Genomic DNA, 24,879 nt, shown 5'->3' with positions numbered 1-24,879 from the left:
GCTGGGGTGGAGCGCCCTAGAGCCTGGTGAGAGAGACTAGGACCAGGCTAGCGTGTAGATCACCCCAGAGTCTGATGAGAGAGACTAGGACCAGGCTAGTGTGTTGAGCGACCCAGAGTCTGATGAGACACACTAGGACCAGGCTAGCGTGTGGATCACCCCAGAGTCTGATGAGAGAGACTAGGACCAGGTTAGCGTGTGGAGCGCCCCAGAGTCTGATGAGAAAGACTAGGACCAGGCTAGCGTGTTGAGCGCCCCAGAGTCTGATGAGAGAGACTAGGACCAGGCTAGCGTGTGGATCACCCCAGAGTCTGATGAGAGAGACTAGGACCAGGTTAGCGTGTGGAGCGCCCCAGAGTCTGATGAGAGAGACTAGGACCAGGCTAGTGTGTGGAATGCCCCAGAGTCTGATAAGAGAGACTAGGACCAGGCTAGTGTGTGGAATGCCCCAGAGTCTGGTGAGAGAGACTAGGACCAGGCTAGCGTGTGGAGTGCCCCAGAGTCTGATGAGACACACTAGGACCAGGCTAGCGTGTGGATCACCCCAGAGTCTGATGAGAGAGACTAGGACCAGGTTAGCGTGTGGAGCGCCCCAGAGTCTGATGAGAAAGACTAGGACCAGGCTAGCGTGTTGAGCGCCCCAGAGTCTGATGAGAGAGACTAGGACCAGGTTAGCGTGTGGAGCGCCCCAGAGTCTGATGAGAAAGACTAGGACCAGGCTAGCGTGTTGAGCGCCCCAGAGTCTGATGAGAGAGACTAGGACCAGGCTAGTGTGTTGAGCGACCCAGAGTCTGATGAGACACACTAGGACCAGGCTAGCGTGTGGATCACCCCAGAGTCTGATGAGAGAGACTAGGACCAGGTTAGCGTGTGGAGCGCCCCAGAGTCTGATGAGAAAGACTAGGACCAGGCTAGCGTGTTGAGCGCCCCAGAGTCTGATGAGAGAGACTAGGACCAGGCTAGCGTGTGGATCACCCCAGAGTCTGATGAGAGAGACTAGGACCAGGTTAGCGTGTGGAGCGCCCCAGAGTCTGATGAGAGAGACTAGGACCAGGCTAGTGTGTGGAATGCCCCAGAGTCTGATAAGAGAGACTAGGACCAGGCTAGTGTGTGGAATGCCCCAGAGTCTGGTGAGAGAGACTAGGACCAGGCTAGCGTGTGGAGTGCCCCAGAGTCTGATGAGAGAGACTAGGACCAGGTTAGCGTGTGGAGCGCCCCAGAGTCTGATGAGAGAGACTAGGACCAGGCTAGCGTGTGGAGCGCCCCAGAGTCTGATGAGAGAGACTAGGACCAGGCTAGCGTGTGGAGCGCCCCAGAGTCTGATGAGAGAGTCTAGGACCAGGCTAGCGTGTGGAGCGCCCCAGAGTCTGATGAGAGAGACTAGGACCAGGCTAGCGTGTGGAGCGCCCCAGAGTCTGATGATGAAAGACTAGGACCAGGCTAGCGTGTGGAGCGCCCCAGAGTCTGATGAGAGAGACTAGGACCAGGTTAGCGTGTGGAGCGCCCCAGAGTCTGATGAGAGAGACTAGGACCAGGCTAGCCCTGTGGAGCGCCCCAGAGTCTGATGAGAGAGACTAGGACCAGGCTAGCGTGTGGAGCGCCCCAGAGTCTGATGAGAGAGACTAGGACCAGGCTCTCTCACCAGACTCTGGGGCGCTCCACACGCTCCACCCCAGCATACAGCAAAACAGTGAACACCATGTTCATGAGAACCTCTCCTTTCCACAGTTGGGTCCCATTAGTTTGTAGCCAAAATGGTTCAGACGCTACGAAACAGAAGTTGGCACATCGACGGTACCAACTTCAGACGAGTCTCCTACTTATGGGGGTCATAGAGCAAAACGGAGAACACCCTCGTGTTTGTGGAATGACTTGTGGTCTGACAAACACCACTCTAGCTCTGCCACCTTTCACCGTAGATGTGGAAGTGCGTCACTGGAGGAGGCGGTGGATTGAGATGCATCCAATGCAAAATATCTCTAGCTTAAACTGACAGATTTCTATGTTTTTCTTTTGTTATTTAGGATAGATTGAAGCACCGGTGCATCAATCAACTCTAGGGGGTTAAACAGTACTTCAACTTTACCTCAGAATGTATATTAATGACTGTTCATAATTTGGGGCTTTCTTGTCCTATTCGGCAGCAGACTGTCAGAGTTGTGACTAAAGCAGTAGCGGTGCGTGGATAAAATCACTGCGGAATCCAAGCCAGAAGAAAATGCCATATTACAACATATGTGTTGTGATAATTGCGTTGTTTACTCTATAACCTGTTAGTTCATGTGTCTTGACACTGTGATCTACAGGCCGAGACTATAAGAAGACACCGTGGCAGAATAAATTCAACCACACCTTTTCTTTCATCACAAAACCAGAGAGCAACCTCTGTCTGGTGAAGTCCACAAAGCATATTGCATGTAACAAACAGCTACATTACCTACATATTGGTCAAGAAAGTTATTGTTTCTGCCATTTTTGGCCAAAAAGAAAACAGGATATTTCTCCACTTTTCCAGCACCATTTCAACACCATCAAATCACCTCTGCTTAGTCTAATACAGTGACAACTAAAAGATACCAAAAACAATTTAATCCAATCAACGTGAGCTAAATATGATGTGGCCGTCTATGGTTCTGATGTGTGTGTGTGTTCGTGCAAGTAGAAACACATGTTGACTCACCCTACTTGTAGAGAAACTCCAATGCCATCCTGCTCTCTTTCATGTTCACGAAACGGTCTATGACTCTGTCATACAGTACACGCTGTTAGTTTTTGTTGTCCTAGGCTACCTGGCTAAAATGCTTGCTCGCTAGACTAACTTCCTTTCATGGGCAACGTTAGCTAGTTAACATTAGCCTTCTACATCTAGCTACATATTGAATGTCCATCTCTCAGTCCAGGGGCACAATGTATGTTATGGTCGGATCAGAATTGTAGTTGTAAGCATTGGCCAGTATGGAGAATTAAGTAAAACCACAAGACCAAATCCTTATCTCCATCCATGGCTAATTTAGGAAAGGGACAATTTTAGCTAGCTCGCCACCGAAGGACAACTACACAACAAGGTGCAACAATTCAAGATGTTTTTAATCGATTACATATTTCTCTGCGATAGGAGTAAAGCCAAATCAAAACGGGCTTCCCTTGACACTTTTTTTGTTGTGCGCCAGGACTATTCACAGTTGAGCTCACTCAGTTTAGCTCAATGCTGATTGGCTGTTATTTTATACTTTTGTTTATCAAGGGAGGCCAAATGCTCGCTGGCTTCCCTTACATTCAATGCTACAGGCGGCAACAATATCATACTCTTTTTGACCAGACAGCATCAGATAGATGGCCTACACATACAGAGGCAGAGGGGAGCTGTTTTGCTTACTCGGATGCTACGAAAATGAGGAAAGTACATTTTTGTGGGAAGCCTTGGTATCCATGAATACACACCACTGGACTAAAGAGGTGTATCTTTCTTTGTCTCAGTCTGAAGCAGTGTGTGTGTGTGTGTGTGTGTGTGCGCGTGTGTGTAGGAGGCACCGACTGGATCTTCCAGTATAACAACATGCGTGTGTGTTGGTGGGGGAGGGAGGAGGCACAGTACAGAGAGGTGTATTAATGGAACTATCCAGAACACCAAACACATAACACACACAGCATACTCATGCATGAGGGCATTGTCTGGAGACTTGGATAATGTTACATTGGGTATGATCGACACTGTCTCATATGTCAAAGGTGTGTGTGTGAGATTGAGAGAGAGAGTGTGAGTGTGTATGTACAGGTGTGTGTATGAGGGCGGCAGGTAGCCTAGTGGTTAACAGCATTGGGCCAGTAACTGAAAAGTCTCTGGTTCAAATCCCCAAGCTGACTAAGTGAAAAATCTGGCAATGGGCCCTTGAGCAAAGAACTTAACCCTAACTGTTCTTGTAAGTTGCTCTGGATAAGAGCGTCAGATAAATTACTAAAATGTTTGGGGCAGTCCTCACCTCACTCTCCTTGTTTTCGTACTTGTTGGTGTTCTTGCCCTGGCTCTTCCTCCTGAGTTTCTTCAGGTCAGACTGCGACCTCTCCAGAGAGTCCTGCTTCATCTTGTGCTCTGTCTGGTACCTCTTAAAGGTGGCCTGGATGGGTGGGAGGGAGAGGGGAGGGGAGGTGGGAGGGAGCACCCATGAACACCTGGAACCATCTCTAGACAGTACAAGTAGCATTGTAGCAAGTAGATTTTCCTTTTCTGAAAAAAAACCTTTCAGTAATATCATTAAATGTAATGTCACTAAGTATTAAAATTCTTCGTTTTTAGTTTAATTGATTCAATGGTAATTAGCCTTAAATGCTATGTTTGATTATAGGCATTACTAGAAAGGGTGGACACAGGGATTAAACCTCTGCTGGGGAGAGATGTACATGTGCCATATGCTGTGAGCGTTACCACTCAACCACGGCTCTGAACGGCATAAGTCATTGTTGCATGTTTATCCTATTCCCTTCAATGTAAACGTACTACTTTTGGGACCTGGTGAAAAGTAGTGCCCCATAAAGGGAATTGGGTGTCATTTGGGATGCAGACAGTATGGTCACTGTGATGTAGGTAGGCAGTAGACAGGATTCTGTGGTCACTGTGATGTAGGTAGGCAGTAGACAGGATTCTGTGGTCACTGTGATGTAGGTAGGCAGTAGAAAGGATTCTGTGGTCACTGATGTAGGTAGGCAGTAGACAGGATTCTGTAGTCATTGTGATGTAGGTAGGAAGTAGACAGGATTCTGTAGTCATTGTGATGTTGGTAGGCAGTAGACAGGATTCTGTGGTCACTGTGATGTAAGGTAGGCAGTAGACACAGGATTCTGTTGTCACTGTGACGTAAGGTAGGCAGTAGACAGGATTCTGTGGTCACTGATTCTGTGGTCACTGATGTAGGTAGTTCTGTTGTGTAGACAGGAGACAGGAGTATGTTCACTGATGTGGTCACTGATTCTGTAAGGTAGGCAGTAGACAGGATTATGTGGTCACTGGTGTAGGTAGGCAGTAGACAGGATTCTGTGGTCACTGATGTAGGTAGGCAGTAGACAGGATTCTGTAGTCATTGTGATGTAGGTAGGAAGTAGACAGGATTCTGTAGTCATTGTGATGTAAGGTAGGCAGTAGACAGGATTCTGTGGTCACTGATGTAAGGTAGGCAGTAGACATGATTCTGTGGTCACTGATGTAGGTAGGCAGTAGACAGGATTCTGTGGTCACTGATGTAGGTAGGCAGTAGACAGGATTCTGTAGTCATTGTGATGTAGGTAGGAAGTAGACAGGATTCTGTAGTCATTGTGATGTTGGTAGGCAGTAGACAGGATTCTGTGGTCACTGTGATGTAAGGTAGGCAGTAGACAGGATTCTGTTGTCACTGTGACATAAGGTAGGCTGCAGACAGGATTCTGTGGTCACTGATGTAGGTAGGCAGTAGACAGTATTCTGTGGTCACTGATGTAGGTAGGCAGTAGACAGTATTCTGTTGTGTAGGTAGGCAGTAGACAGGAGTATGTGGTCACTGATGTAGGTAGGCAGTAGACAGGATTATGTGGTCACTGTGATGTAGGTAGGCAGTAGACAGGATTCTGTAGTCATTGTGATGTAGGTAGGAAGTAGACAGGATTCTGTAGTCACTGTGATGTAGGTAGGCAGTAGACAGTATTCTGTGGTCACTGATGTAGGTAGGCAGTATTCTGTGGTCACTGATGTAGGTAGGCAGTAGACAGTATTCTGTGGTCATTGATGTAGGTAGGCAGTAGACAGTATTCTGTGGTCACTGATGTAGGTAGGCAGTATTCTGTGGTCACTGATGTAGGTAGGCAGTAGACAGTATTCTGTGGTCACTGATGTAGGTAGGCAGTAGACAGTATTCTGTGGTCACTGATGTAGGTAGGCAGTAGACAGTATTCTGTGGTCACTGATGTAGGTAGGCAGTAGACAGTATTCTGTGGTCACTGATGTAGGTAGGCAGTAGACAGTATTCTGTGGTCATTGATGTAGGTAGACAGTATTCTGTGGTCACTGATGTAGGTAGGCAGTAGACAGTATTCTGTGGTCATTGATGTAGGTAGGCAGTAGACAGTATTCTGTGGTGTAGGTAGGCAGTAGACAGGAGTATGTGGTCACTGTGATGTAGGTAGGCAGTAGACAGGATTATGTGGTCACTGATGTAGGTAGGCAGTAGACAGTATTCTGTGGTCACTGATGTAGGTAGGCAGTAGACAGTATTCTGTGGTGTAGGTAGGCAGTAGACAGGAGTATGTGGTCACTGTGATGTAGGTAGGCAGTAGACAGGATTATAGTTCCAGGGATGAGGCAAGGGGGCAGTTCTCAGTGATATTCCCATGAGCAGGAGGGAAGACCGTTTCCATAGAATCACATAAGCACACACATTCATACAGTACAGTACTTACTGTCATGTATTTTACATCCATGTCTGTCTTCCTCTCCAATTCAGCTATAATCTCGCTGTGAAACCTCTTAAACTGCAGGTGAGGGGAAAGGGGGATGAGAGGGGGAGAGACGGTGAAGGGAGAAAGGAGGGGGGATGCACACTGATTAGAGAAGGGACTGTTATGATGGAGTGATGGAGGTGCGTCAGTGGAAAACAATAAAAATAATGTTGGGAGGGATTTGAGAGCCATCCTTGAGTTGTGTAAGCAAAGGTGTTTGTGTGTGTGTGCACGGTTGTGTGCAAGAAAGAGAAAAGATTCAAGGCTATATGAGTGAGTCATAGCCGAAAAGTAAAGCAGGGATGCCCTCCTCTCTCTCTCCTTATACCCCTCTCTCTCCCGCTCTAATCTGTATGAGGGGGAGTGCAGGCATCTCTTACATCACCGAAGCCTTGTGGTGGCAAACTGACGCCCACTGGTGCCATTCGGTCAACGAAAACCCCACGTCCTCTCACAAAGAATTAGAGACTGTCCCTGCAACCCACGTCTCCTCAGTCCTCTCAAACAACAACCCTGTTAGCTGCTGCTTCAAATCCCTAAGTGCTTTAGTGCAGGGTTTCCCAACTGGTGGCCCGTGGGCCGAATTTGGCCCGCGGTTGATTTTATTTGGCCCGCCAAGTTTTCTGAGCAAAAATATTTTAAAATATAAATCAGCTCCAAGTGATTTTAATTTGGGAAATCTGTTCCCAAGTAGTCCCTCGCATAATAGCCACGTGATCCTATACAAATGTAAGCAAGGTTTGAAATATTATATCTGTTTGGGCTTCTTGGGTCAATTTGCAGTCCACAAATGATTTGTAATTCTGTAAAAATCTGCCCGCGGCTAGATGTAGTTAATTAATGATCCCTCCTTTAGTTAAACTGCTCTGCCTTCCATAGACACGCCATGCATGACAACACCTCCTCCAATCTCCAACTCTTTAATGGAATGAAGGTATTCATATTGTGACTCACACTTTGACTCAACTAAAGCTGCTCTCCGATACAGAGTGGAGCTAGGGAAGAGAACAACAGTGACTTCTGGGGATAGAACCAGGCAGATATAATTACTAAAAATGGGAAAAAGCCCCTCAGATCATGGCAATTTGACTGCATCCTCTCTCATGGGTACACTCAATATGGCTGACCCATCATGGAACATTGACTTGAATGGGCAGCCCAGTTCTAGTAATTCTATTTGTATGGATATAACTATAGGGAGAAGTAGTTTGGTTGTCTCATGAACCAGTGTGCCAGTGTAGGCAACAGAGAAGGGAGCAGGGTTTGAATTACATGGGTGTCACTGCCAAGGGGTGCTGCTGCCTCTACCACATGGGTGCTGAATGGGCAGGCTGGACCCTCCCCCTAATGGTTAGGGATACGATTTGGGGAATCTGATCATAGATCTGTGGTAAGAGCCGGAAACATACAAACAGTGACAAAATGCTCTACCTCTCCCCCTGGTTAACTCTTCACCATGGGCTCCCTCCACAGTTAGGCAGGTTTAGAATCAATATACCAGTTGACATGCATGACAACAGTAGTGTCAACACACCCCAGAGGTTCTTGTTCCTCCAACAGGAGCTCATATCTAGCATGTATTCATGACCTGATGACAGCACAGACAAGTTTACATGCTTCCAACTTCTACCTTCTCAGATGAGAAGGTTCCTCAACATGCATACGTACAGGGTAAGGTAGGTTACTTTCTAAATGTAATCCATTACAGTTACTAGTTACCAGTCCATGATTGTAATCAGTAACGTAACTTTTGGATGGCCCAAACTCAGTAAAGTAATCTGATTACAGTTACTTTTGGATTACTTTCCCCTTAAGAGGCATTAGAAGAAGACAAAAAGGATCCATCAAACATTTCTGGATTATCATCAGTGGTCTCTGACCTGTGGTCACTCTCTGAGGTGGAACAAACGTAAACTCCCTCCTGCTGAATTGAATGTCATTGAGAGAACAGAAAGGTGCCATAATGTTTTTTTCACAAACATGCTTTCTGAATTTAAAAGTCAATACTAGAAGTATTCATCTAGTTTTTCAAAAGTATCTGTAATCTGACTACAGTATATTTTGCTGGTAATGTAATTGATTACAGTTACAGTATTCTTTGTAATCAGATTACAAGTAATTGATTACATGAATTAATAAGTGTCTCCCTAACCTTGTATACTTATGAGGATAAACATTTTTTATAGTTTGTAGAATAAGTAATTGTATGCCAACCATAACTACAGGCCTTGACAAGTGTGACTGTCATCAACAACAGTTCCCAGAGGCCCCGTCACAGGGCATGTTCAGACCTGCTCCCGTCCTATAAACAGGCTGTACACAATAACCAAACAGGTGCAACTTTTCCTCTAGCTTCTTTTTGTTTTCTTCTCTTCATCTTTGCTTTTTCTGTCCCTTGATGTTACATAAAGAGAAACACCATCATGTCATTACTAATGGAGAGAGTTGAAGAGGGAAAGAGAGATTTGTGTTTGAGAGGAATTAAAAATGGTACATTGTGTTAAGCAGCAGAGAGAGAAAAATAGAGAGGGAGAGAGAGAGGGCACACTTGGCAAGGCAAGTCATGCAGGGAATTAAACAATAGATGACGCAAACACTCATGTACACACACACACCTTGCAGAACCCACACACACACACACACACACACACACACACACCTTGCAGAACACACACACGCACAGTACTCACATTCTCCTCTAGCTCAAGGTGAACTTTCCTGTGGACCTCGGATATCTCCATCAGCACAACGCCTGTGGCGAGAGAGAGACATGCACTGATTGGCTGCTTGGCTCGTGGGGGAAAACAAGATTAGGGTTTTGGTCAGATTCTCTACGCTTCTCCTGAAGTGTGCACTATTTGACATATCTACCCTTCTCCTGAAGTGTGCACTATTTGACATATTATCTACCCTTCTCCTGAAGTGTGCACTATTTGACATATTATCTACCCTTCTCCTGAAGTGTGCACTATTTGACATATTATCTACCCTTCTCCTGAAGTGTGCACTATTTGACATATTATCTAACCTTCTCCTGAAGTGTGCACTATTTGACATACAGTGGGGCAAAAAAAGTATTTAGTCAGCCACCAATTGTGCAAGTTCTCCCACTTAAAAAGATGAGAGGCCTGTAATGTTCATCATAGGTACACTTCAACTATGACAGACAAAATGAGAAGAAAAAAAATCCAGAAAATCACATTGTAGGATTTTTAATGAATTTATTTGCAAATTATGGTGGAAAATAAGTATTAGGTCAATAACAAAAGTTTCTCAATACTTTGTTATATACCCTTTGTTGGCAATGACAGAGGTCAAACGTTTTCTGTAAGTCTTCACAAGGTTCACACACTGTTGCTGGTATTTTGGCCCATTCCTCCATGCAGATCTCCTCTAGAGCAGTGATGTTTTGGGGCTGTTGCTGGGCAACACGGACTTTCACCTCCCTCCAAAGATTTTCTATGGGGTTGAGATCTGGAGACTGGCTAGGCCACTCCAGGACCTTGAAATGCTTCTTACGAAGCCACTCCTTCGTTGCCCGGGCGGTGTGTTTGGGATCATTGTCATGCTGAAAGACCCAGCCACGTTTCATCTTCAATGCCCTTGCTGATGGAAGGAGGTTCACACTCAAAATCTCACGATACATGGCCCCATTCATTCTTTCCTTTACACGGATCAGTCGTCCTGGTCCCTTTGCAGAAAAACAGCCCCAAAGCATGATGTTTCCACCCCCATGCTTCACAGTAGGTATGGTGTTCTTTGGATGCAACTCAGCATTCTTTGTCCTCCAAACACGACGAGTTGAGTTTTTACCAAAAAGTTATATTTTGGTTTCATCTGACCATATGACATTCTCCCAATCTTTTTCTGGATCATCCAAATGCTCTCTAGCAAACTTCAGACGGGCCTGGACATGTACTGGCTTAAGCAGGGGGACACATCTGGCACTGTAGGATTTGAGTCGTAGTGTGTTACTGATGGTAGGCTTTGTTACTTTGGTCCCAGCTCTCTGCAGGTCATTCACTAGGTCCCCCCGTGTGGTTCTGGGATTTTTGCTCACCGTTCTTGTGATCATTTTGACCCCACGGAGTGAGATCTTGCGTGGAGTCCCAGATTGAGGGAGATTATCAGTGGTCTTATATGTCTTCCATTTCCTAATAATTGCTCCCACAGTTGATTTCTTCAAACCAAGCTGCTTACCTATTGCAGATTCAGTCTTCCCAGCCTGATGCAGGTCTACAATTTTGTTTCTGGTGTCCTTTGACAGCTCTTTAGTCTTGGCCATAGTGGAGTTTGGAGTGTGACTGTTTCAGGTTGTGGACAGGTATCTTTTATACTGATAACAAGTTCAAACAGGTGCCATTAATACAGGTAACGAGTGGAGGACAGAGGAGCCTCTTAAAGAAGAAGTTACAGGTCTGTGCGAGCCAGAAATCTTGCTTGTTTGTAGGTGACCAAATACTTATTTTCCACCATCATTTTCAAATAAATTACTAAAAAAATCCTACAATATGATTTTCTGGATTTTTTTTCTAATTTTGTCTGTCATAGTTGAAGTGTACCTATGATGAAAATTACAGGCCTCATCTTTTTAAGTGTGAGAACTTGCACAATTGGTGGCTGACTAAATACTTTTTTGCCCCACTGTATTATCTACCCTTCTCCTGAAGCACCATTAGATATGGACTGGTGGAAGGAATATGGTGGAAACAGGTAGTCCGTACGATGTACATAGTCTCAAATGGTTGCTTTCCTTCATTAAAGACATACAGTAAACATCCCTCTGACAAGTGCTGAACTGACAAAAAGGTGGGGAATGGAAACAATGTTTACAACGCCGACAGAACAGTGATTTATTTGTGAGACACTGTCAGACACTCATTTATCATGTTCAGAGTAGAGCACACCGAAGAAATGTGTTGCACATGGAAATCTGTCGTTATTGGACAAGCTCAGTTTGTATCTCCTGCGGTTCAGTTCATTTCAACACGTTTTCTCCCTACTGAATACAACCCAGGATGGCTTTAATTCAGTTGTAAACTAAAATGGACCTTATTAATATTTGCTAACGTTGAGGAAACAGTGTGCCGTTACCACCTGCAGTTAGACACCTGCAGTTAGATAATCAAAAACAGCTCTAACTGCAGGGAACCAAAAACAATATCGCTCTTTGCATGTTACTCAACAGCCAATCAAAAATGGATTAAAACGTAATAACACCATAAAGCAACTGGAAATCGTAACACCCAATTCATGCAGGTAGCCTAGTGGTTAGAGCGTTGGGCCAGTAACTGAAAGGTTGCTGGATCGAATCCCAGAGCTGACAAGGTAAACATCTGTCGTTCTGCACCTGAGCAAGGCAGTTAACACACTGTACCCCGGGTGCCGAAGATGTCGATTAAGGCAGCCATCCGCACCTCTCTGATTCAGAATGGGTTGGGTTAAATGTGGAAGACATATTTCAGTTGAAGGCATTCAGTTGTACAACTGACCAGATGTCATCCCCTTTTCCTTTCCTTAATAAGGATCCACCCACATGGCACTTCTGAGTGATTATCATAATATGTGTTGCTAATAAACGGATGAAAGGACATTGTTTTACTGATGCCTCTATCGTAACACATTAAATCAAGTGACTCATCTTACACAGAGAAACCTACAGTAGCAGTCAAAAGTTTGGACACCTACTCATTCATGGGTTTTTGCTTTATTTTGTACTATTTTCTACATTGTAGAATAATAGTGAAAACATCAAAACTGTGAAATAACCTACATGGAATCATGCAGTAACCAAAAAAGTGTTAAACAAATAAAAATATATTTAATATTCTTCAAAGTAGTCACCCTTTGCCTTGATCACAGCTTTACACACTGTTGGCATTCTCTCATTCAGCATTTCAATTAACAGGTGTGCCTTCTTAAAAGTTAATTTGTGGAATTTCTTTCCTTCTTAATGTGTTTGAGCCAATCAATTGTGACAAGGTAGGGGTGGTATACAGAAAATAGCCCTATTTGGTAAAAGACCAAGTGCATATTATGTTAAGACATGAAGGTCAGTCAATCTGGAACATTTCAAGAACTTTGAAGGTTTCTTCAAGTGCAGCCGCAAAAACCATCAAGCGCTATGATGAAACTGGCTCTCATGTGGACCGCCACAGGAAAGGAAGACCCAGAGTTCTCTGCTGCAGAGGATACGTTCATTAGAATTAACTGCACCTCAGATTGCAGCCCAAATAAATGCTTTACAGAGTTCAAGTAACAGACATCTCCACATCAACTGTTCAGAGGAGACAGTGTGAATCAGGCCTTCATTGTCAAATTGCTGTAAAGAAACCACTACTAATGGACACCAATAATAAGAAGAAACTTGCTTGGGCCAAGAAATATGAGCAATGGACATAAGACCGGTGGAAATCTGTCCTTTGGTCTGATGAGTCCAAATTTGAGATTTTTGGTTCCAACCGCCATGTCTTTGTGAGATGCAGAGTAGGTGAACAGAAAAATTTGTTTAACACTTTTTTCATTACTACATGAGTCCATACTTGTCATTTCATAGTTTTGATGTCTTCACTATTATTCTACAATGTAGAAAGTAGTAAAAATAAAGAAAAATCCTTGAATGAGTAGATGTGTCCAAACTTTTGACTGGTACTGTACATCAAACTCAATATAATCAAAGCATATAAATCAGCAGGAAGTAAGGGATTCCTTTGTTAATCCCATGTGTATCTCCTGAAACCATCATGTCTATATCTGAGTAGCTACTAACCCATGGAGGAGTGTGTGAGCCCTGTGACTACACCACTTCCTGGACTGTAGGCCTACACAGTAGGACATAAACCTGGGTCATGTTCTTTAGTTTTAAAATGTTTCCAGATGGAAAATTAAAATGAGCATTTCCAAGTCCAAGTATAGTCCCTCCTTGTTTCAGTGCGTTTTCTTCAGTTTGGTTCCTTTTTGAGCAGGAGCCAAGCTGGTCCTCCCTCTGATTAGACCACCTCCTACTCTGTATGTCAGACTACACAGTAGGCTATATGATGTTCATCTGAGGAAAGCTTTGACTGTCTGTCTGGAGAGAGATTTTCCATTCCATGTCACCCCAGGCTATAGGCTGTCTGTCCCACAGAGCTAGCAGAGAGACGTGGTCAGAAAGCTCTGATCAAACAACACAACAGAGTAGTTTAATAATACAAAACAATAGACAGAATGTTCCATACTGGGACACAATGGCAGGGGAGAGGAGAGAGGGCAGAGGTCGAGTGGTTCAGTGCATTAAATACAGTAGTGATACACTATACAGGAAGAGAGATTTAGTGTGGGACTGAACGAATGATGAACGAACTATACACTACTCATCCAGGATTTCCATATTATTCAACTGTGTTTGTTTACAGCAGGTAGTGATGGCTCTGCTCTGAGAGAAATACCCAGAGAGGAAAGTGCTGTTGTGACAGTATGTGACTGATCATTGATCAAACAAACCCAACCCAGGCGTTTCTGTATGGTTTGACATGAAGCAAGCTTTGTTCACTTACTGTTGAACATTGCATAATGAAGATTAGTCATAATCACATGACTACACATGAACAGTCAAATGCATTTCAGTTCAACATCATTACATGTTCCAAGATAATACATGTGACTAAATGTCTCAATATACCAACAATTAGTACACAGACTTATACATTTCATGAATGTTGTATTCACATGTTATGAATACATAAACTGCTGTGAAATACAAATAAACACAAACACTGTGTCATATGAGCCAGGCCCAGCTCCACTCATTATTAACCCCTGGATTACAATAGCTAAACACAGGCCCAGCTCCACTCATTATTAACCCCTGGATTACAATAGCTAAACACAGGCCCAGCTCCACTCGTTATTAACCCCTGGATTACAATAGCTAAACACAGGCCCAGCTCCACTCGTTATTAACCCCTGGATTACAATAGCTAAACACAGGCCCAGCTCCACTCGTTATTAACCCCTGGATTACAATAGCTAAACACAGGCCCAGCTCCACTCGTTATTAACCCCTGGATTACAATAGCTAAACACAGGCCCAGCTCCACTCGTTATTAACCCCTGGATTACAATAGCTAAACACAGGCCCAGCTCCACTCGTTATTAACCCCTGGATTACAATAGCTAAACACAGGCCCAGCTCCACTCGTTATTAACCCCTGGATTACAATAGCTAAACACAGGCCCAGCTCCACTCGTTATTAACCCCTGGATTACAATAGCTAAACACAGGCCCAGCTCCACTCGTTATTAACCCCTGGATTACAATAGCTAAACACAGGCCCAGCTCCACTCGTTATTAACCCCTGGATTACAATAGCTAAACACAGGCCCAGCTCCACTCGTTATTAACCCCTGGATTACAATAGCTAAACACAGGCCCAGCTCCACTCGTTATTAACCCCTGGATTACAATAGCTAAACACAGGCCCAGCTCCACTCGTTATTAACCCCTGGATTACAATAGCTAAACACAGGCCCAGCTCCACTCCCTATTAACCCCTGTGTCCTAAGTGTGTTACCTAGCTAAACACTTCCAGGTCCCAGTGTGTGTCTCCACTCCTAAGTGTTAACCCCTGTCCCAGTGTGTGTGTCCTAAGACACTTCCACTCCCTGTCCCAGTGCTGTGTCCTAAGACACTTCCACTCCCTGTCCCAGTGTGTGTCCTAAGACACTTCCACTCCCTGTCCCAGTGTGTGTCCTAAGACACTTCCACTCCCTGTCCCAGTGTGTGTCCTAAGACACTTCCACTCCCTGTCCCAGTGTCCACAGTCCCTGTCCCAGTGTGTGTCCTAAGACACTTCCACTCCCTGTCCCAGTGTGTGTCCTAAGACACTTCCACTCCCTGTCCCAGTGTGTGTCCTAAGACACTTCCACTCCCTGTCCCAGTGCGTGTGTCCTAAGACACTTCCACTCCCTGTCCCAGTGTGTGTGTCCTAAGACACTTCCACTCCCTGTCCCAGTGTGTGTGTCCTAAGACACTTCCACTCCCTGTCCCACTGTGTGTCCTAAGACACTTCCACTCCCTGTCCCACTGTGTCCTAAGACACTTCCACTCCCTGTCCCAGTGTGTGTCCTAAGACACTTCCACTCCCTGTCCCAGTGTGTGTCCTAAGACACTTCCACTCCCTGTCCCAGTGTGTGTCCTAAGACACTTCCACTCCCTGTCCCACTGTGTGTCCTAAGACAGTTCCACTCCCTGTCCCAGTGTGTGTCCTAAGACACTTCCACTCCCTGTCCCAGTTTGTGTGTCCTAAGACACTTCCACTCCCTGTCCCAGTGTGTGTCCTAAGACACTTCCACTCCCTGTCCCAGTGTGTGTCCTAAGACACTTCCACTCCCTGTCCCAGTGTGTGTCCTAAGACACTTCCACTCCCTGTCCCAGTGTGTGTCCTAAGACACTTCCACTCCCTGTCCCAGTGTGTGTCCTAAGACACTTCCACTCCCTGTCCCACTGTGTGTCCTAAGACACTTCCACTCCCTGTCCCAGTGTGTGTCCTAAGACACTTCCACTCCCTGTCCCACTGTGTGTCCTAAGACACTTCCACTCCCTGTCCCACTGTGTGTCCTAAGACAGTTCCACTCCCTGTCCCAGTGTGTGTCCTAAGACACTTCCACTCCCTGTCCCAGTGTGTGTCCTAAGACACTTCCACTCCCTGTCCCAGTGTGTGTCCTAAGACACTTCCACTCCCTGTCCCAGTGTGTGTCCTAAGACAGTTCCACTCCCAGTCCCACTGTGTATCCTAAACCACTCCACCTCTCCGAGTCTCCAGCCCCACCCTGCCCTGTGGGCTGTGGCTGGCATACTCACCACAGTTCAAACAACATCGCTGACTAAAGGGCACCAGAACATCCTGGTAAATGTGTCCTTTGTCAGGACATGGAGGGAGAGAGAGAGGGAGGGAGTGTGGTAGATGAGACGGAAACAGATAGTGGGGTGGCACTAGGAGAAATAGGAAGGAGAGATAGAAAGCTCTGTGAAAGAAGCCTGTGCATGGCACCATGTTCAGACCCCTGACCTACCATTCAACTTATCCCATTGTTAGTGTCACTTAAATCCAAATATCTCTCACCACAAAATAATTCACCAGCAAAGTATCCATTGACAACACAGCTGCTTCATCTCAGCTAAACTGCTGCTACAATACTTTGAAAATGTAGCTCGCAATGTCCTACTGATTACCACATGTTGACTTTTTGTATAACTAAGTTTCAAGAAGGAAAACGTTTTGATGCTGATCCTAAAACTAAGTGGAGACTGGAAGGCATATATTTTGCAGTAACAACCCAACTAATAATTTGTTTATATGCAGTGTGTATGCACAGAATGTTGCCAAGCAACAAGTGTAGCACATGAGGATGTTTAAAACGTACTTATCAGCCTTAAGTGTCCCGCTTGCGTCGCCTCATTACCTAGCTTTTGAGGTGGCGCAATTGGACATACACAAAATAGTCGGTGAGGTGAAAAAAAATAGAACATGGAAAAGTGGTGCGTGCATATGTATTCACCCCCTTCTCTGTGAAGCCCCTAAATAAGATCTGGTGCAACCAATTACCTTCAGAAGTCACAGAATTAGTAAATAAAGTCCACCTGTGTGCCATCTAAGTGTGACATGATCTCAGTATATATGGGTTAATATACATATACACCTGTTCTGAAAGGTCCCAGAGTCTGCAACACCACTAAGCAAGGGGCACCACCAAGCAAGACACCATGAAGCCCAAGGAGCGCTCCAAACAGGTCAGGGACAAAGTTGTGGAGAAGCACAAATCAGGATGGGTTATAAAAAAAATATCCAAAACTTTGAACATCCCATGGAGCACCATTAAATTAATTATTTTAAAAAATTGAAAGAATATGGCACCACAACAAACCTGCCAAGAGAAGGCCACCCACCAAAACTCATAGACCAGGCAATGAGGGCAATAATCAGAGGCAACAAAGAGACCAAAGATAACCGTGAAGGAGCTGCAAAGCTCCACAGAGGAGATTGGAGTATCTGTCCATAGGACCACTTTAAGCCGTACACTCCACAGAGCTGGGCTTTACGGAAGAGTGGACAGAAAAAAATCCATTGCTGAAAGAAAAAAATAAGGTTATGGAAGAAGGTACTCTGGTTAGATGAGACTAAAATCGAGCTTTTTGGTCATCAAGGAAAACGCTATGTCTGGCGCTAACCCAACACCTAACACCATCCCACAGTGAAACATAGTGTTGGCAGCATCATGCTGTTGGGATGTTTTTCCCCATCGGCAGGGACTGGGAAACTGGTCAGAATTGAAGGAATGATGGATGTGCTAAATACAGGGACACTTTTGATGGAAACCCGTTTCAGTCTTCCAGAGATTTGAGACTTAGACAGAGGTTCACCTTCCAGCAGGACAATGACCCTAAGCATACTGCTAAAGCAACACGTGAGTGGTTTAAGGGGAAACATTTAAATGTCTTGGAATGGCCTAGTCAAAGCCCAGACCTCAATTCAATTGAGAATATGTGATATGACTTAAAGATTGCTGTACACCAGCGGGCCCATCCAACTTGAAGGAGCTGGAGCAGTTTTGCCTTGAAGAATGGGCAAACATCCCAGTGGCTAGATGTGCCAAGCTTATAGAGACATACCTCAAGAGACGGTAATGCTGCAAAAGGTGGCTCTACAAAGTATTGACCTTGGGGGTGTGAATAGTTATGCACGCTCAAGTTCTGTTTTTTTCAGTCTTATTTCTTGCTTATTTCACAATAATAAAAAAATTGCATCTTCAAAGTGGTCGGCATGTTGTGTAAATCAAATGATACAATTCCCCCCCCCCCAAAAAAAAACATTTTAATTCCAGGTTGTAAAGCAACAAAATAGGAAAAATGCCAAGGAGGTTCAATACTTTCGCAAGCCACTGTAAATGGTAACGATATTGAAAATGTGAAGATTTGAAAATTGCCAAAGTTATTCCCCTCTATAAATCTGGGGATCCAAGATATTTTACAAATTATCACCCAATATCTTTACTACCATGTTTTTCTAAAATTCTAGAAACATTGGTGTATAAGAGAATGTTGAATAAACACTATTCTATACGAGCACCAATACGGTTTTCATAAAAACTACTCAACAGATATGGCTCTTTTGCAACAGCCCTCAACAACAATGTATACACACTTGGCATCTTTTTATATTTATCGTTTGACATGGTTGATGAAATTCCTTTCTAAATTACATTATTACGGTTTTCATGATTATACAGTGCATTCGAAAAGTATTCAGACCCTTTGACTTTTTCCAGATATTGTTATGTTACAGCCTTATTCTGAAATGGATTAAATCGTTTTCCCCCCCTCCTCAATCTACATGCAATACCCCATAATGACAAAGATAAAAACAGGTAAAAAAACAAACATAAATATCACATTTACATAAGTATTCAGATCCTTTACTCAGTACTTTGTTGAAGCACCTTTGGCAGCGAGTAGAGCCTTGAGTCTTCTTGGGTATGACGCTACAATCTTGGTACACCTGTATTTGGGGAGTTTCTCCCATTCTTCTCTGCAGATCCCCTCGAAATCTGTCAGGTTGGATGGGGAACGTTGCTGAACAGCTATTTTTAGGTCTCTCCAGAGATGTTCTATCGGGTTCAAGTCCGGGCTCTGGCTGGGCCACTCAAGGACATTCAGAGACTTGTCCAGAAGCCACTCCTGCGTTGTCTTGGCTGTGCGCTTAGGGTCGTTGTCCTGTTGGAAGGTCTACCTTTGCCCCAGTCTGAGGTCCTGAGCACTCTGGAGCAGGTTTTCATCAAGGAGCTATGGGTACTTTGCTTCGTTCATCTTTCCCTCGATCCTGGCTAGTCTCCCAGTCGCTGCCGCTGAAAAATAAAGTTCTGTACCTATATACAATTTACAGACACAGTACATTTTATATTAGTTATCTTTAGTACCACCCTTCAGCTCCACTTAACCCCTCCCATCCATCTCTGTACACCATCCATTTTCTATTTGCCATATATTTTTCAACTGTGCTGTGATGGTTCACAAAAGTTCTGAACCCTTCTATTCTCATAGTGTCTACAGACTGTAAATTAAGGATTTTTTTGTTGTTGCTAAAAGTATTATATTATTCATCGATTGACTATGACTTTTCAAATCACCCAGTAGTGCACTTCTTTTTTTTTGGGTGCAAATAAATAAGACCTCAAGCCTAAAACCTTCTGGTGTCGACTCCCATTTCTGAGTATCGAGATTAGATTCCGCCAGGAATTGACTCCTAAGATTCAGTATTTGTTCAGTATTTTTGGAACGCAGGAGACTGTAATTTGCCGTATTTCCGAACACTTGCATCTTTCATTGTGAGCTAGCAAGGGACAGAGATAGAGGGGAGGGGCACAGTATAAGCAGGTCGGCCATCAGGCAGACAGAGTCAGAACCATGTACTAGGCCTATCTACTGTTGAAGTCGGAAGTTTACATACAGTTGTGGCCAAAAATATTGGCACCCTTGCACTTTGTTCAAGTAACTCACAATTTACCCTTAAAAATAAGTTGAAATTGAACAAAGTATTTGGTCTCCACAATTATTTATTTTACTGTTAATATTACAGAACCTTTGTTTTTGATTCAGAACTTAATATATCCATTTAAATAAAAAAAATAAACAGGAATGACGTTGACAAAATTATTGACACCCTAGACTTAATATTTGGTAGCACTGCCTTTGGTCAAAATAACTGCAATCAAGCCCTTCCTATAACCATCAATGAGCTTCCTGAACCTCTGTACTGGTAGTTTGGCCCACTCCTCTTGTGCAAACTGCTCCAGTTCTCCCAGATTTGAAGGGTGCCTTTTCCCAGCTGCTGTTTTCAGACCTCTCCACTGGCCACTTCAGAACAGTCCAACGTTTTGTCTTGAACCATTCTTGGGTGCTTTTTGAAGTGTGTTTGGGGTCAATGTTCTGCTGGAAGACTCATGACCTTGGACGGAGACCCAGCTTTCTGACACCGGGTCCAACATTGCGCTCCATAATACCTTGGTATTTTCCTGATTTCATGATGCCATGTACACATTCAAGGAACCCAGCGCCAGAGGCAGCAAGCAACCCCAAAACATCACTGACCCTCCTCCATGTTTGACTGTAGGGAAGATGTTCATTTCTTTGAAAGCTTCATTTTGAGATTGTGTGATTTACCAAAAAGCTCTATTTTGGTCTAATCTGTTCACAGGACATTTTCCCAGAAGGGTTTTGGCATGTTCAGGTGTGTTTTGTCAAATTGCAGCCGGGCTTTCTTATGTCTTTCTCACAGCAGCGGGGTCCTCCTGGGTCTCCTACCATATAACCCCCTTTCATTGAGTTGGTGGCGGATTGTGCTAGTTGAAACTGTCGTACCTTGTGTCTGAAGATCAGCTTGAATTTGTGTGGTAGTTGACCAAGGTGATTTCTCAACAATTCAAACAATCCTTCGCTGCACAATTCCATCAAGTTCTCTCTTGCGGCGACCTCCAGGGAGGTGGGCGACAGTGGTGTGGGCCACAAACTTCTTGATAACATTATGTACGGTGGAAACAGGAACATCAAGGTCTCTGGAGATGGACTTGTAATCTTGTGTCTGACCTCAGATAATTCTCTGGTTTTCTTTCTTTTGTCCATGCTCGTTCCAGTACACACAGTTAAACAAAACAATGAGTCATTTTCTCTATTTAAACTGGTTTAATATGTGAGTTTTATACTGCAGGCACCTTCAATTCACCTTAGATGAGTTCAATTCCAAAGTAAATGAGAATCATCTGCTTGAAATCTAATAATTTCCAACTACTTCTAGAAGGTGCCAATAATATTGTCCAGGCCATTTTAGTATTTCTTTGTGGAATTAGCAAAGATTCAGTAAATTATTAATTTATTTTGTTTTGTTCAACTGCACACTGAAGACATACATATGTGGATACCAAAATATGTTTTGATTTCAACAGTTTTCTGGAAGAAATGCTGCATTGTTTGAAAAAAGTGCAGGGGTGCCAATATTTTTGGCCACGACTGTACACTTAGGTTGTAGTCCTTAAAACTCACTTTTCAACCACTCCACACATTTCTTGTTAAACTATAGTTCTGGCAAGTCGGTTTCAACCACTCTACAAATTTCTTGTTAACAAACTATAGCACTGGCAAGTCGGTTAGGACATCTACTTTGTGCATGACAAAAGTAATTTTCCAAAAATTGTTTACAGACTGATTATTTCACTTATAATTTACTGTATCACAATTCCAGTGGGTCAGAAGTTTACATACACTAAGTTGACTGTGCCTTTAAACAGCTTGGAAAATTACAGAAAATGTCATGGCTTTAGAAGCTTCTGATAGGCTAATTGACATAATTTGAGTCAATTGGAGGTGTACCTGTGGATGTATTTCAAGGCCTACCTTCAAACTCAGTGCCTCTTTGCTTGACATCATGGGAAAATCAAAATGAATCAGCCAAGACCTCCACAAGTCTGGTTTATCCTTGGGAGCAATTTCCAAACGCTTGAAGGTACCACGTTTATCTGTACAAACAATAGTACGCAAGTATAAACACACTGGGACCACGCAGCAGTCATACCGCTCAGGAAGGAGACGCGTTCTGTCTCCTAGAGATGAACGTACTTTGGTGCAAATCAATCACAGAACAACAGCAAAGGACCTTGTGAAGATGCTGGAGGAAACAGGTACAAAAGTATATCAACATAACCTGAAAGGCCGCTCAGCAAGGAAGAAGCCACTGCTCCGAAACGCTATAAAAAAGCCAGACTACGGTTTGCAACTGCACATGGGGACAAAGATCGTACTTTTTGGAGAAATGTCCTCTGGTCTGATGAAACAAAAATAGAACTGTTTGGCCATAATGACCATCGTTATGTTTGGAGGAAAAAGGGGAGGCTTGCAAGCCGAAGAACACCATCCCAACCGTGAAGCACGGGGGTGGCAGCATCATGTTGTGGGGGTGCTTTGCTGCAGGAGGGACTGATGCACTTCACAAAATAGACGTCATCATGAGGACGAAACATTATGTGGATATATTGAAGCAAAATCTCAAGACATCAGTCAGGAAGTTAAAGCTTGGTCGCAAATGGGTCTTCCAAATGGACAATGACCCCAAGCATTCTTCCAAAGTTGTGGCAAAATGGCTTAAGGACAACAAAGTCAAAGTATTGGAATGGCCATCACAAAGCCCTGACCTCAATCCCATAGAAAATGTGTGGGCAGAACTGAAAAAGTGTGTGCGAGCAAGGAGGCCTACAAGCCTGACTCAGTTACACCAGCTCTGGTAGGAGGATTTTTTTTCAAAATTCACCCAACTTATTGTGGGAAGCTTGGGGAAGGCTACCCAAAACGTTTGACCCAAGTTAAACAATTTAAAGGCAATGCTACCAAATAATTGAGTGTATGTAAACTTCTGACCCACTTATTATTCTATATTCTTAAAATAAAGTGGTGATCCTAACTGACCTAAGACAGGGAATTTTTACGAGGATTAAATGTCAGGAATTGTGAAAAACTGAGTTTAAATGTATTTGGCTAAGGTGTATATAAACTTCCGACTTCAACTGTATCGCAAATTTGGAATGCTGTATCTCCCAATTTCTTGGCTTGCAACTTCAGTGAAGCAGGACCTATCTATCAATCAATCAATCAATAGGCTAGGATATTCTACAGGCAACAGACCGAAGACTGAACACACTCGCATCATTACCAAAAAGAAGAGCAGGGGTGTAATCATTAGTGCAAACAGATGGCAACTAAAACAAGAGTTTCTATTGGACGAATTCAGGTAGGTCCTTCTCAGTTTCATTCCGTTTGCTTCCGTTCAGAAACATTTTGCAACAGAATCAGTGTAATGAATACGCCCCAGGCAAGCCAGCATGAGGGAGAGAGAGGAGAGGGCAGGCAGAAAGAACCATGGGGCACATATGTCTTAGTAATCTGCATCTTGCATTGTCTTGTCATGCATGCCTCGCAAATTCACCTAAGAGTTGTTGTACTTCAACTACACAACTTTCCCCATGGCCTTTAATGGACAATTTATAAGAATTTGTTCTTAACTGACTTGCCTAGTTAAATAAAAAGGTTAAAAAAATGTAAAAGAATAAATGGGACATAAGGCTAATTTCAGTAGCAGCCATAAACAGAAAGATTATGTGGGACTATTCCAGGATAAGAAGACTATTCTGTGATGAGGAGATTGGATCAGTAATGGCTGCAGGAAACAAATGCAAATTAGACAGATGACTGTACATCAATATGACTGCAGTGCTCAGTGATACTCATTACAGGTTAGGATGGGAAGTCTTGAAACAGTCACTGGCTTTCTAAAATAAAGCAACATGAATATATAATTTGTTTGAGCAGATTGGTGTCCAGGCAAGTTGAATGCCAATAAGTTACATTTTTGAAGTCTTTGTCCCAAAGTGTTTGTCCCAAAACATAACTTACACAACTATATACACTGAGTGTACAAAACATTAAGGACACCTGATCTTTCCATGACAGACTGACCAGGTGAATCCAGGTGAAAGATATGATCCCTTATTGATGTCACCTGTTAAATCCACTTCAATCAGTGTAGATGAAGGGGAGGAGAGGTTAACGAAGGATTTTTAAGCCTTGAGACAAGGATTGTGTATGTGTGCCATTCAGAGGGTGAATGGGCAAGACAAAATATAAGTGCCTTTGAAAGGGGTATGGTAGTAGGTGCCAGGTGCAACGGTTTGTGTCAAGAACTGCAATGCTGCTGGGTTTTTCACACACCAGTTTCCCGTGTGTCTCAAGAATGGTCCACCACCCAAAGGACATCCAGCCAACTTGACACAACTGTGGGAAGCATTGGAGTCGACATGGATCAGCATCCCTTGTGGAACGCTTTCGGCACCTCGTAGAGTCAATGCCCAGACGAATTGAGGCTGTTCTGAGGGCAAAAGCGGGTGCAACTCAATATTAGGAAGGTGTTCCTAATGTTTTGTACACTGTGTATATTTAAGCAATAAGGCCCGAGGGGGTGTGGTATATGGCCAAAATACCACGGTAAAGGGCTGTTCTTATGCACGAAGCAATGCAGAGTGTCTGGATACAGGCCTTAGCCATGGAATGAATATTGGCCATATACCACAACCCCTGAGGTGCCTTATTGCTATTATAAACTGGTTACCAACGTAATTAGAGCAGTAAAAATAGATGTTGGTATACAGTCTGATATACCACGGCTGTCAGCCAATCAGCATTCAGGGCTCGAACCACCCCGTTTATAATCTGCAGTATGCAATAGATAAATAATCATAATTTACATCTGATGACATCTGGAATGTACACAAACACACTCACTCCAAGTTGTTTGGGAAAAAAGCATCTCTGCTTGCATGCAAATCATCCCACAGTCCCTC

At 43.9% G+C, this 24,879-nt stretch overlaps 1 protein-coding gene across 1 annotated transcript in view; it reads right to left on the bottom strand.

Moving 5' to 3' along the window:
* The window catches only part of baiap2l1b (BAR/IMD domain containing adaptor protein 2 like 1b), a 75,300-nt gene that overhangs the window by 36,383 nt on the left and 14,038 nt on the right, over positions 1 to 24,879 (bottom strand). The window contains exons 5-7 of the mRNA XM_042319205.1: positions 9,153 to 9,214; positions 6,424 to 6,495; positions 3,981 to 4,115 (exon numbers count right to left, since the gene is read on the bottom strand). Of these exons, the coding sequence (XP_042175139.1) occupies positions 3,981 to 4,115; positions 6,424 to 6,495; positions 9,153 to 9,214 (269 nt within the window). The remainder of the gene's footprint in view (positions 1 to 3,980; positions 4,116 to 6,423; positions 6,496 to 9,152; positions 9,215 to 24,879) is intronic.

Source organism: Oncorhynchus tshawytscha, unplaced genomic scaffold (assembly GCF_018296145.1).
Source record: "Oncorhynchus tshawytscha isolate Ot180627B unplaced genomic scaffold, Otsh_v2.0 Un_scaffold_1341_pilon_pilon, whole genome shotgun sequence".
In the NCBI taxonomy this organism is placed as follows: Eukaryota; Metazoa; Chordata; class Actinopteri; order Salmoniformes; family Salmonidae; genus Oncorhynchus; species Oncorhynchus tshawytscha.
The sequence above is the reverse complement of the archived record's forward strand: the minus strand, read 5'-3'. Positions and strand labels throughout refer to the sequence as shown.